General features: G+C 46.7%; 1 protein-coding gene across 1 annotated transcript in view; it reads left to right on the plus strand.

The window, feature by feature from the left end:
• tenm4 (teneurin transmembrane protein 4) overlaps nucleotides 1-13,967 on the plus strand; it is a 598,174-nt gene that overhangs the window by 511,425 nt on the left and 72,782 nt on the right. Inside the window, 1 exon segment of the mRNA XM_031791303.1 lies at nucleotides 7,931-8,166. Within this exon segment, the coding sequence (XP_031647163.1) occupies nucleotides 7,931-8,166 (236 nt within the window).

Here is a 13,967-nt window from a genome sequence, read left to right on the forward strand (position 1 = left end):
AGAGAAAGCTTGTGTTTAGGAAATCCAATCAGTCAGAACTGGACAGAAGGTGTGGCTGAGGTCAGGACCTCTGATGTTTAATTGGGTTCCAAACAGCACCCTAATCCCTATTGGCCCTGGTCAGGGGATGAAGTAGGGATGTATAGGGAACAGGGTGTAATTTGAGACTGAACCTTGCGTACTGTGGCGTTTTAATGTCGTATTTTGCGCCTGACCAACGGGCGTATTGATTACCGATTGATAGCTTTGAACTCTCCAGTCTCGTTTCACGTTCTGAGAGACTGTTTTTTCCACCACTAATGTTTGATTTAAAAAAATACTCTCCCACACACACATACACACACACACACACACACACACACGCACATGCACATGCACACACATATCGACACCATCGCTCCCAGAGTTAAAGAAGAGATGCCAACCCCATGTTCGCTGCGAGGTCAACAACCGCTGTGTTTCCTTGTTGTTGTAATTTCAGCCCCATTTTCTCCACAATTTCGTGATATCCAATTGCGATCCCGTTTCGATCTTGTCTCATCGCTGCAACTCCCCAATGGGCACTGGAGAGGCGAAGGTCGAGTCATCCGTCCTCTGAAACATGACCCGCCACGCCTCGCCTCTTAACACTCGCTTAACCCGGAAACAAGCCGCACCAACGTATCGGAGGAAACACAGATATACATCTGTAGTGGTCCACTCTCCTCTCAGACCTCTCCTCACATCTCTACTGTCTCCTCACATCTCTACTGTCTCCTCTCAGACCTCTCCTCACATCTCTACTGTCTCCTCACATCTCTACTGTCTCCTCTCATCTCTACTGTCTCCTCACATCTCTACTGTCTCCTCACATCTCTACTGTCTCCTCTCAGACCTCTCCTCACATCTCTACTGTCTCCTCACATCTCTACTGTCTCCTCACATCTCTACTGTCTCCTCTCAGACCTCTCCTCACATCTCTACTGTCTCCTCACATCTCTACTGTCTCCTCTCAGACCTCTCCTCACATCTCTACTGTCTCCTCTCAGACCTCTCCTCACATCTCTACTGTCTCCTCACATCTCTACTGTCTCCTCACATCTCTACTGTCTCCTCTCAGACCTCTCCTCACATCTCTACTGTCTCCTCTCAGACCTCTCCTCACATCTCTACTGTCTCCTCACATCTCTACTGTCTCCTCACATCTCTACTGTCTCCTCTCAGACCTCTCCTCACATCTCTACTGTCTCCTCACATCTCTACTGTCTCCTCACATCTCTACTGTCTCCTCACATCTCTACTGTCTCCTCACATCTCTACTGTCTCCTCACATCTCTACTGTCTCCTCTCCTCACATCTCTACTGTCTCCTCACATCTCTACTGTCTCCTCTCCTCACATCTCTACTGTCTCCTCACATCTCTACTGTCTCCTCTCCTCACATCTCTACTGTCTCCTCACATCTCTACTGTCTCCTCTCCTCACATCTCTACTGTCTCCTCACATCTCTACTGTCTCCTCACATCTCTACTGTCTCCTCACATCTCTACTGTCTCCTCACATCTCTACTGTCTCCTCACATCTCTACTGTCTCCTCACATCTCTACTGTCTCCTCACATCTCTACTGTCTCCTCACATCTCTAGTGCCTCCTCTCCTCACATCTCTACTGTCTCCTCACATCTCTACTGTCTCCTCTCCTCACATCTCTACTGTCTCCTCACATCTCTACTGTCTCCTCACATCTCTACTGTCTCCTCACATCTCTACTGTCTCCTCACATCTCTACTGTCTCCTCACATCTCTACTGTCTCCTCTCCTCACATCTCTACTGTCTCCTCACATCTCTACTGTCTCCTCACATCTCTACTGTCTCCTCACATCTCTAGTGTCTCCTCTCCTCACATCTCTACTGTCTCCTCACATCTCTACTGTCTCCTCACATCTCTACTGTCTCCTCACATCTCTAGCGTCTCCTCACATCTCTACTGTCTCCTCACATCTCTACTGTCTCCTCACATCTCTACTGTCTCCTCACATCTCTACTGTCTCCTCACATCTCTACTGTCTCCTCACATCTCTACTGTATCCTCTCCTCACATCTCTACTGTCTCCTCACATCTCTACTGTCTCCTCTCCTCACATCTCTACTGTCTCCTCACATCTCTACTGTCTCCTCTCCTCACATCTCTACTGTCTCCTCACATCTCTACTGTCTCCTCTCCTCACATCTCTACTGTCTCCTCACATCTCTACTGTCTCCTCTCCTCACATCTCTACTGTCTCCTCACATCTCTAGTGTCTCCTCTCCTCACATCTCTACTGTCTCCTCTCCTCACATCTCTACTGTCTCCTCACATCTCTAGTGTCTCCTCTCCTCACATCTCTACTGTCTCCTCACATCTCTACTGTCTCATCACATCTCTACTGGCTCCTCTCCTCACATCTCTAGTGTCTCCTCTCCTCACATCTCTACTGTCTGTTGTTGACCTCTCCTCACATCTCTACTGTCTCCTCTCCTCACATCTCTACTGTCTCATCACATCGTTACTGTCTCCTCTCCTCACATCTCTACTGTCTCCTCTCCTCACATCTCTCGCCTCACATGTCTACTGTCTCCTCTCCTCACATCTCTACTGTCTGTTGTTGACCTCTCCTCACATCTCTACTGTCTCCTCTCCTCACATCTCTCTCCTCACATCTCTCTCCTCACATCTCTAGTGTCTCCTCTCCTCACATCTCTACCGTCTCCTCTCCTCACATCTGTACTGTCTCCTCTCCTCACATCTCTACTGTCTCCTCTCCTCACATCTCTACTGTTTGTTGTCTGATTGGTCAGCGACTGCTTTGTTGAGACGACCTTGTGCTGGACATCTGCTGAGAGAGGAGACAGGAGGCGAGGCACTGAGCCAGCCGTTTTGGTCTTAATGAATTCACTTTTGTCCGCTTTAAAAATGGAAAACAGGGTAATCACACACACACAGCGCTGACTTTGTTGCATTCTTAGTAATCTATGTATTGCGTGTGTGTGGCGCTTGTGGAGACGTGTGTGTGATCACATGTGTTATTCTGAGCCCTCAACTGGTTTCACCCAGCCTCTGCAAAAGAGAGTAGACAGCTAACAAGATGAGTGTGAATAAAAGGGAGGAAATGTTTAGTCTTGTATTATGTTAGATTAAATCTTCCTGGCTGGCGAGGGAGGGCTCAGAGCTCAGCTGTGAGTTCTATTCCGCTGTTTAGCTGTGTTTTGATTGGATTACCAATGCCAGTGTTCAACATTCCTTCCTGTAAGCCTCAGAACGGCGGCGGATTCCTGATTTCTCCAACGCAATATTCAGCATGCATTAGAGTGATGCTGTGAAGCACCTTCCTGCAACCTAGCTGGCAGTGTGAGTGAGAGTGTGAGTGAGAGTGAGTGTGAGAGTGAGTGTGAGTGTGAGGCCAGGCCAGGCCAGAGAGTGAGAGTGAGTGTGAGAGTGAGAGTGAGTGTGAGAGTGAGTGTGAGTGTGAGAGTGAATGTGAGAGTGAGTGTGAGTGTGAGAGTGAGTGTGAGAGTGAGTGTGAGAGTGAGTGAGTGAGTGAGTGAGTGAGTGAGTGAGTGAGTGAGTGAGTGAGTGAGTGAGTGAGTGAGTGAGTGAGTGAGTGAGTGAGTGAGTGAGTGAGTGTGAGAGTAATACATCCTCAGAGCTTCTCTTATTATCTGTGTCCTAAACAGCTCCCTATTCCCTATATTGCCCCATAGGGCTCTGGTCCAAATTAGTGCGTTATACAGGGAATAGGGTGCAATTTGGGCCTAAGACATTTTGTTTTTTATTTAACTAGGCAAGTCAGTTAAGAACAAATTCTTATTTACAATGACGGCCTAGGAACAGTGGGTTAACTGCCTGTTCAGGGGCAGAACTACATAAAGTGCCTTCAGGAAAGTATTCAGACCCCTTGACTTTTTCCACATTTTGATACGTTACAGCCTTATTCTAAAATGTGTTCAATCATTTTTTTCAGCAATCGACACACAACCCCCATAATGACATCACAATACCCGATAATGACATCACAATACCCCATAATGACATCACAATACCCCATAATGACATCACAATACCCCATAATGACACCACAATACCCCATAATGACACCACAATACCCATAATGACATCACAATACCCCATAATGACATCACAATACCCCATAATAACATTGCAATACCCCATAATGACATCACAATACCCCATAATGACATCACAATACCCCATAATGACATCACAATACCCCATAATGACATCACAATACCCCATAATGACATCACAATACCCCATAATGACATCACAATACCCCATAATGACATCACAATACCCCATAATGACATCACAATACCCCATAATGACATCACAATACCCCATAATGACATCACAATACCCCATAATGACAGTGAAAACAGGTTTTTAGAAATGTTTGCAATTTTTTTACTAATAAAAAACAGAAATATCTTATTTACATAAGTATTCAGACTCTTTGGTATGAGATTCAAAATTGAGCTCAGGTGCATCCTGTTTCCATTGATTGTCCTTGCGATGTTTCTACAACTTCATTGGAGTCCACTTGTGGTAAATTCAATTGATTGGACATGATTTGGAAAGGCTGTCACCTGTCTATATAAGGTCCCACAGTTGGCAGTGTATGTCAGAGCAAAAACCAAGCCATGAGGTCGAGGCAATTGTCCGTAGAGCTCCGAGACAGGATTGTGTCGAGGCACAGATACCAAAGGAAGGGTACCAAAACATTTCTTCAGCATTGAAGGTCCCCAAGAACACAGTGGCCTCCATCATTCTTAAATAAAAGAAGTTTGGAACCACCAAGACTCTTCCTAGAGCTGACCAATCAGCCAAACTGAGCAGTCGGGGGAGAAGGGCCTTGGTCAGGGTGGTGACCAACAACCTGATGGTCACTCTGACAAAACTCCAGAGTTCCTCTGTAGAGATGGGAGAACCATTCAGAAGGACAACTATCTCTGCAGCACTCCACCAATCAGGCCTTTTTGGTAGAGTAGCCAGACGGAAGCCACTCCTCAGTAAAAGGCACATGACAGCCCACTTGGAGTTTGCCAAAAGGCACCTAAAGGACGCTCAGATGGTGAGAAACAGGATTTTCTGGTCTGATGAAACCAAGATTGAACTCTTTGGCCTGAATGCCAAGCGCCACATCTGGAGGAAACCTGACACCATCCCTACGGTGAAGCATGGTGGTGGCAGCATCATGTTGTGGGGATGTTTTTCAGAAGCAGGGACTGGGAGACTAGTTAGGATCGAGGGAAAGATGAACGGAGCAAAGTACAGAGAGATCCTTGATGAAAACCTGCTCCAGAGCGCTCAGAACCTCAGACTGGGGCGAAGGTTCACCTTCCAGCTGGACAATGACCCTAAGCACACAGCCAAGACAACCCAGGAGTGGCTTCGGAACAAGTCTCTGATGTCCTTGAGTGACCCAGCCAGAGGCCGGACTTGAACCCGATCAAACATCTCCGGAGAGATCTGAAAATAGCTGTGCAGCAACGCTCCCCATCCAACCTGACAGAGCCTGAGAGGATCTGCAGAGAAGAATGAGAGAAACTCCCCAAATACAGGTGTTCCAAGCTTGTAGCGTCAAACCTATAGAAAACTCAAGGCTGTAATCGCTGCCAAAGATGCTTCAACAAAGTACTGAGTAAAGGGTCTGAATACTCGGGGCGGCAGGGTAGCATAGTGTTTAGAGCGTTGGACTAGTAACCGGAAGGTTGCAAGTTCAAATCCCCGATCTGACAAGGTACAAATCTGCCTTTCTGCCCCTGAACAGGCAGTTAACCCGCTGTTCCTAGGCCGTCATTGAAAATAAGAATTTGTTCTTAACTGACTTGCCTGGTTAAATAAAGGTAAAATAAAAAAAATGTCATATTTCAGTTTTTATTTTTAATAAATTAGCAAAAATGTATTGTCATTATGGGGAATTGTGAATTGTGACCTACAGAGGTGTTATTGTAATGTACTTCCTGAGTGACCTACAGAGGTGGTATAGTAATGTACTTCCTGAGTGACCTACAGAGGTGTTATTGTAATGTACTTCCTGAGTGACCTACAGAGGTGGTATAGTAATGTACTTCCTGAGTGACCTACAGAGGTGGTATAGTAATGTACTTCCTGAGTGACCTACAGAGGTGGTATACTAATGTACTTCCTGAGTGACCTACAGAGGTGGTATAGTAATGTACTTCCTGAGTGACCTACAGAGGTGGTATAGTAATGTACTTCCTGAGTGACCTACAGAGGTGGTATAGTAACGTACTTCCTGAGTGACCTACAGAGGTGGTATAGTAACGTACTTCCTGAGTGACCTACAGAGGTGGTATAGTAATGTACTTCCTGAGTGACCTACAGAGGTGGTATAGTAACGTACTTCCTGAGTGACCTACAGAGGTGGTATAGTAACGTACTTCCTGAGTGACCTACAGAGGTGGTATAGTAATGTACTTCCTGAGTGACCTACAGAGGTGGTATAGTAACGTACTTCCTGAGTGACCTACAGAGGTGGTATAGTAACGTACTTCCTGAGTGACCTACAGAGGTGGTATAGTAACGTACTTCCTGAGTGACCTACAGAGGTGGTATAGTAATGTACTTCCTGAGTGACCTACAGAGGTGGTATAGTAACGTACTTCCTGAGTGACCTACAGAGGTGGTATAGTAACGTACTTCCTGAGTGACCTACAGAGGTGGTATAGTAATGTACTTCCTGAGTGACCTACAGAGGTGGTATAGTAACGTACTTCCTGAGTGACCTACAGAGGTGGTATAGTAACGTACTTCCTGAGTGACCTACAGAGGTGGTATAGTAATGTACTTCCTGAGTGACCTACAGAGGTGGTATAGTAACGTACTTCCTGAGTGACCTACAGAGGTGGTATAGTAATGTACTTCCTGAGTGACCTACAGAGGTGGTATAGTAACGTACTTCCTGAGTGACCTACAGAGGTGGTATAGTAACGTACTTCCTGAGTGACCTACAGAGGTGGTATAGTAATGTACTTCCTGAGTGACCTACAGAGGTGGTATAGTAACGTACTTCCTGAGTGACCTACAGAGGTGGTATAGTAACGTACTTCCTGAGTGACCTACAGAGGTGGTATAGTAATGTACTTCCTGAGTGACCTACAGAGGTGGTATAGTAACGTACTTCCTGAGTGACCTACAGAGGTGGTATAGTAACGTACTTCCTGAGTGACCTACAGGGGAGTGAATACTGTCTAGGAGTTCATAGTGTAACCCCTTTTTGAATTGTTTAGACAAAACCAGTTGATTTTGGTCTCCACATCAAACTCTCTCCTCTGTCCTCTCTCCTCTGTCCTCTCTCCTCTGTCCTCTCTCCCCTGTCCTATCTCCATTGTCCTCTCTCCTCTGTCCTCTCTCCCCTGTCCTCTCTCCATTGTCCTCTCTCCTCTGTCCTCTCTCCCCTGTCCTCTCTCCTCTGTCCTCTCTCCTCTGTCCTCTCTCCCCTGTCCTCTCTCCATTGTCCTCTCTCCTGTGTCCTCTCTCCCCTGTCCTCTCTCCTCTGTCCTCTCTCCTCTGTCCTCTCTCCCCTGTCCTCTCTCCTGTGTCCTCTCTCCTCTGTCCTCTCTCCTCTGTCCTCTCTCCTCTGTCCTCTCTCCCCTGTCCTCTCTCCTCTGTCCTCTCTCCTCTGTCCTCTCTCCTCTGTCCTCTCTCCCCTGTCCTCTCTCCTCTGTCCTCTCTCCTCTGTCCTCTCTCCCCTGTCCTCTCTCCTCTGTCCTCTCTCCTCTGTCCTCTCTCCTCTGTCCTCTCTCCTCTGTCCTCTCTCCCCTGTCCTCTCTCCTCTGTCCTCTCTCCTCTGTCCTCTCTCCTCTGTCCTCTCTCCATTGTCCTCTCTCCTCTCTCCTCTGTCCTCTCTCCTCTGTCCTCTTCTCTCCAGACCAAGTGAGGAACAGTTACTACATCGGTCTGGACGGCTCTCTGCGTCTGGTGCTGGCCAACGGTATGGAGGTGTCCCTGCACACGGAGCCCCACCTGCTGGCCGGGACGGTCAACCCCACGGTCAGCAAGAGGAACGTAACCCTGGCTATCGACAACGGCCTCAACCTGGTAGAGTGGAGGCAGCGTAAGGAACAGGCCCGAGGACAGGTGACTGTGTACGGACGACGACTCAGGGTAAGGATCGTGTTTAGAGTTATTATTGGATAGTACTGCATGTGTTCCCTGCGGTCTTTATTGCCTATATTGGTATCTCTGAGATGAGAAAGGAAACCACACTTTCTGGGTGTGGGGGTCATGTGCCTAAACCAGGGCTGTTTCTAGGGGTCAACATTTATTTGTCATTTCTACAGTATACAGCAGGTGTGAACAGTACAGTGAAATGCAATGAAATACGCAGCTCTCTAAATTGACATCAGCCTGCAGTGTGATGGATTCACAGTGTGTGTAGGTTTCTTGTATGTGTCTGACCTGGCACCGGGGTCAACGGAGCATGGGTGCAGTGTGATGGATTCACAGTGTGTGTAGGTTTCTTGTATGTGTCTGACCTGGCACCGGGGTCAACGGAGCATGGGTGCAGTGTGATGGATTCACAGTGTGTGTAGGTTTCTTGTATGTGTCTGACCTGGCACCGGGGTCAACGGAGCATGGGTGCAGTGTGATGGATTCACAGTGTGTGTAGGTTTCTTGTATGTGTCTGACCTGGCACCGGTGTCAACGGAGCATGGGTGCAGTGTGATGGATTCACAGTGTGTGTAGGTTTCTTGTATGTGTCTGACCTGGCACCGGGGTCAACGGAGCATGGGTGCAGTGTGATGGATTCACAGTGTGTGTAGGTTTCTTGTATGTGTCTGACCTGGCACCGGGGTCAACGGAGCATGGGTGCAGTGTGATGGATTCACAGTGTGTGTAGGTTTCTTGTATGTGTCTGACCTGGCACCGGTGTCAACGGAGCATGGGTGCAGTGTGATGGATTCACAGTGTGTGTAGGTTTCTTGTATGTGTCTGACCTGGCACCGGGGTCAACGGAGCATGGGTGCAGTGTGATGGATTCACAGTGTGTGTAGGTTTCTTGTATGTGTCTGACCTGGCACCGGGGTCAACGGAGTATGGGTGCAGTGTGATGGATTCACAGTGTGTGTAGGTTTCTTGTATGTGTCTGACCTGGCACCGGGGTCAACGGAGCATGGGTGCAGTGTGATGGATTCACAGTGTGTGTAGGTTCCTTGTATGTGTCTGACCTGGCACCGGGGTCAACGGAGCATGGGTGCAGTGTGATGGATTCACAGTGTGTGTAGGTTTCTTGTATGTGTCTGACCTGGCACCGGGGTCAACGGAGCATGGGTGCAGTGTGATGGATTCACAGTGTGTGTAGGTTTCTTGTATGTGTCTGACCTGGCACCGGGGTCAACGGAGCATGGGTGCAGTGTGATGGATTCACAGTGTGTGTAGGTTTCTTGTATGTGTCTGACCTGGCACCGGGGTCAACGGAGCATGGGTGCAGTGTGATGGATTCACAGTGTGTGTAGGTTTCTTGTATGTGTCTGACCTGGCACCGGGGTCAACGGAGCATGGGTGCAGTGTGATGGATTCACAGTTGACCTGAGTGACTTTGACTTTGAGTCCTTACCAGACTGTATCAACCACGCCCCCTATCTCTCTCTCTCTCTCTTTCTGTCTCTGTCTTTCTCTCTGTACCTATCTTTTTCTCTGTTTTTCTCTCTTCTCTCTCTCTTTCTCCTCGCTCTGTTTTTCTCTCCTCTCTCTCTTTCTCTTGCTCTGTCTTTCTCTCGCTCTCTTGTGTGATTTTTGGTGTGAGGGTGGTGTGAGGGTGGTGTGAGGGTGGTGAGAGGATGGTGTGAGGGTGGTGTGAGGGTGGTGTGAGGGTGGTGTGAGGAAGGTGAGAGGATGGTGTGAGGGTGGTGTGAGGGTGGTGTGAGGGTGGTGTGAGGGTGGTGTGAGGGTGGTGTGAGGGTGGTGAGAGGATGGTGTGAGGGTGGTGCGAGGGTGGTGAGAAGGTTTGCTATCCCTTTTTTGTTGCTTATTTCTGTATTATCTCCTTCCTGACTATCTCTCTATATATATTATCTCCTTCCTGACTATCTCTCTATATATATTATCTCCTTCCTGACTATCTCTCTATATATATTATATCCTGCCTGATTATCTCTCTATATATATTATCTCCTGCCGGATTATCTCTCTATATATATTATCTCCTGCCTGATTATCTCTATATATATTATCTCCTGCCTGATTATATATATATATATATTATCTCCTGCCTGATTATCTCTCTATATATATTATCTCCTTCCTGACTATCTCTCTATATATATTATCTCCTTCCTGACTATCTCTCTATATATATTATCTCCTTCCTGACTATCTCTCTATATATATTATCTCCTGCCTGACTATCTCTCTATATATATTATCTCCTTCCTGACTATCTCTCTATATATATTATCTCCTGCCTGACTATCTCTCTATATATATTATCTCCTTCCTGACTATCTCTCTATATATATTATCTCCTTCCTGACTATCTCTCTATATATATTATATCCTGCCTGATTATCTCTATATATATATTATCTCCTGCCTGATTATCTCTATATATATATTATCTCCTGCCTGATTATCTCTATATATATTATCTCCTGCCTGATTATCTATATATATATATTATCTCCTGCATGACTGTCTCTATATATATTATCTCCTGCCTGACTGTCTCTATATATATTATCTCCTGCCTGATTATCTCTCTATATATATTATCTCCTACCGGATTGTCTCTATATATATTATCTCCTGCCTGATTATCTCTATATATATTATCTCCTGCCTGATTATCTATATATATTATCTCCTGCCTGATTGTCTCTATATATATATATATCTCCTGCCTGATTATCTCTATATATATTATATCCTTCCTGATTATCTCTCTCTATATATATATTATCTCCTGCCTGATTATCTCAACCTGGTGCTGTAGTTGTGTAAAGTCCTCTGCATTGCCCAGGTTAGTCTATTGTTCAGTGCACGTGATTCTGGTGCTGTAGTTGTGTAAAGTCCTCTGCATTGCGCAGGCTGGTCTATTGTTCAGTCCACGTGATTCTGGTGCTGTAGTTGTGTAAAGTCCTCTGCATTGCCCAGGCTGGTCTATTGTTCAGTCCACGTGAGTCTGGTGCTGTAGTTGTGTAAAGTCCTCTGCATTGTCCAGGCTGGTCTATTGTTCAGTCCATGCGATTCTGGTGCTGTAGTTGTGTAAAGTCCTCTGCATTGCCCAGGCTGGTCTATTGTTCAGTCCACGTGATTCTGGTGCTGTAGTTGTGTAAAGTCCTCTGCATTGCCCAGGCTGGTCTATTGTTCAGTCCATGTGATTCTGGTGCTGTAGTTGTGTAAAGTCCTCTGCATTGCCCAGGCTGGTCTATTGTTCAGTCCACGTGATTCTGGTGCTGTAGTTGTGTAAAGTCCTCTGCATTGCCCAGGCTGGTCTATTGTTCAGTCCACGTGATTCTGGTGCTGTAGTTGTGTAAAGTCCTCTGCATTGCCCAGGCTGGTCTATTGTTCAGTCCACGTGATTCTGGTGCTGTAGTTAAAGTGTAAAGAATTTGGACTAAGTTGTCTTTTCTAATTCCTGTAAGAGAGTATTTGGAGTATGGATTCAGTTCCAACAAGGATGGATGTAGTACTATATTAATGGGTAAAACAGCACAGGGGGTTTGGAGTGTGGATTCAGTTCCAACAAGGATGGATGTAGTACTATATTAATGGGTAAAACAGCACAGGGGGTTTGGAGTATGGATTCAGTTCCAACAAGGATGGATGTAGTACTATATTAATGGGTAAAACAGCACAGGGGGGTTGGAGTATGGATTCAGTTCCAACAAGGATGGATGTAGTACTATATTAATGGGTAAAACAGCACAGGGGGTTTGGAGTATGGATTCAGTTCCAACAAGGATGGATGTAGTACTATATTAATGGGTAAAACAGCACAGGGGGGTTGGAGTGTGGATTCAGTTCCAACAAGAAGGGATGTAGTACTATATTAATGGGTAAAACAGCACAGGGGGTTTGGAGTATGGATTCAGTTCCAACAAGGAGGGATGTAGTACTATATTAACGGGTAAAACAGCACAGGGGGGTTGGAGTATGGATTCAGTTCCAACAAGGATGGATGTAGTACTATATTAATGGGTAAAACAGCACAGGGGGTTTGGAGTGTGGATTCAGTTCCAACAAGGATGGATGTAGTACTATATTAATGGGTAAAACAGCACAGGGGGTTTGGAGTATGGATTCAGTTCCAACAAGGATGGATGTAGTACTATATTAATGGGTAAAACAGCACAGGGGGGTTGGAGTATGGATTCAGTTCCAACAAGGATGGATGTAGTACTATATTAATGGGTAAAACAGCACAGGGGGGTTGGAGTATGGATTCAGTTCCAACAAGGATGGATGTAGTACTATATTAATGGGTAAAACAGCACAGGGGGGTTGGAGTATGGATTCAGTTCCAACAAGGATGGATGTAGTACTATATTAATGGGTAAAACAGCACAGGGGGATTGGAGTATGGATTCAGTTCCAACAAGGATGGATGTAGTACTATATTAATGGGTAAAACAGCACAGGGGGGTTGGAGTATGGATTCAGTTCCAACAAGGATGGATGTAGTACTATATTAATGGGTAAAACAGCACAGGGGGGTTGGAGTATGGATTCAGTTCCAACAAGGATGGATGTAGTACTATATTAATGGGTAAAACAGCACAGGGGGATTGGAGTATGGATTCAGTTCCAACAAGGATGGATGTAGTACTATATTAATGGGTATAACAGCACAGGGGGTTTGGAGTATGGATTCAGTTCCAACAAGGATGGCGAGCTGCCCGAACCCAGGACATCCAGAAGAAGAGTTTCATGCACAGATTTATTTTCCTTTTCCTTGGAGGACACCGAATTTACACTGCCATACTATGGTGTGGTAGGATTCTTTGTTCCACTGGATTACGGTGTGGTAGGATTCTTTGTTCCACTGGATTACGGTGTGGTAGGATTATGTGTTCCACTGCCATACTACGGTGTGGTAGGAGTCTGTGTTCCACTGCCATACTACGGTGTGGTAGGAGTCTGTGTTCCACTGCCATACTACGGTGTGGTAGGAGTCTTTGTTCCACTGCCATACTACGGTGTGGTAGGATCCTGTGTTCCACTGCCATACTACGGTGTGGTAGGAGTCTTTGTTCCACTGCCATACTACGGTGTGGTAGGAGTCTTTGGTCCACTGGATTACGGTGTGGTAGGATTCTTTGTTCCACTGGATTACGGTGTGGTAGGAGTCTTTGGTCCACTGGATTACGGTGTGGTAGGAGTCTTTGTTCCACTGGATTACGGTGTGGTAGGAGTCTTTGTTCCACTGCCATACTACGGTGTGGTGGGATTCTTTGTTCCACTGGATTACGGTGTGGTAGGAGTCTTTGTTCCACTGCCATACTACGGTGTGGTGGGATTCTTTGTTCCACTGGATTACGGTGTGGTAGGAGTCTTTGTTCCACTGCCATACTACGGTGTGGTGGGATTCTTTGTTCCACTGGATTACGGTGTGGTAGGAGTCTTTGTTCCACTGCCATACTACGGTGTGGTGGGATTCTTTGTTCCACTGGATTACGGTGTGGTAGGAGTATTGATAAGCACATTCACTCTCCTTTGATTCCATCTCATAGCGGTTCATAAGTCCCGGCCTCCGCCCCGGGTCCAGATCTGAGAGCAGGCCTGGGGGTTTCGGGGGGCAGTCTCGGCCTCCGCCCCGGGTCCAGATCTGAGAGCAGGCCTGGGGGTTTCGGGGGGCAGTCTCGGCCTCTGCCCCGGGTCCAGATCTGAGAGCAGGCCTGGGGGTTTCGGGGGGCAGTCTCGGCCTCCGCCCCGGATCCAGATCTGACAGCAGGCCTGGGGGTTTC

This window comes from Oncorhynchus kisutch, linkage group LG15, assembly GCF_002021735.2.
Source record: "Oncorhynchus kisutch isolate 150728-3 linkage group LG15, Okis_V2, whole genome shotgun sequence".
NCBI lineage: Eukaryota > Metazoa > Chordata > Actinopteri > Salmoniformes > Salmonidae > Oncorhynchus > Oncorhynchus kisutch.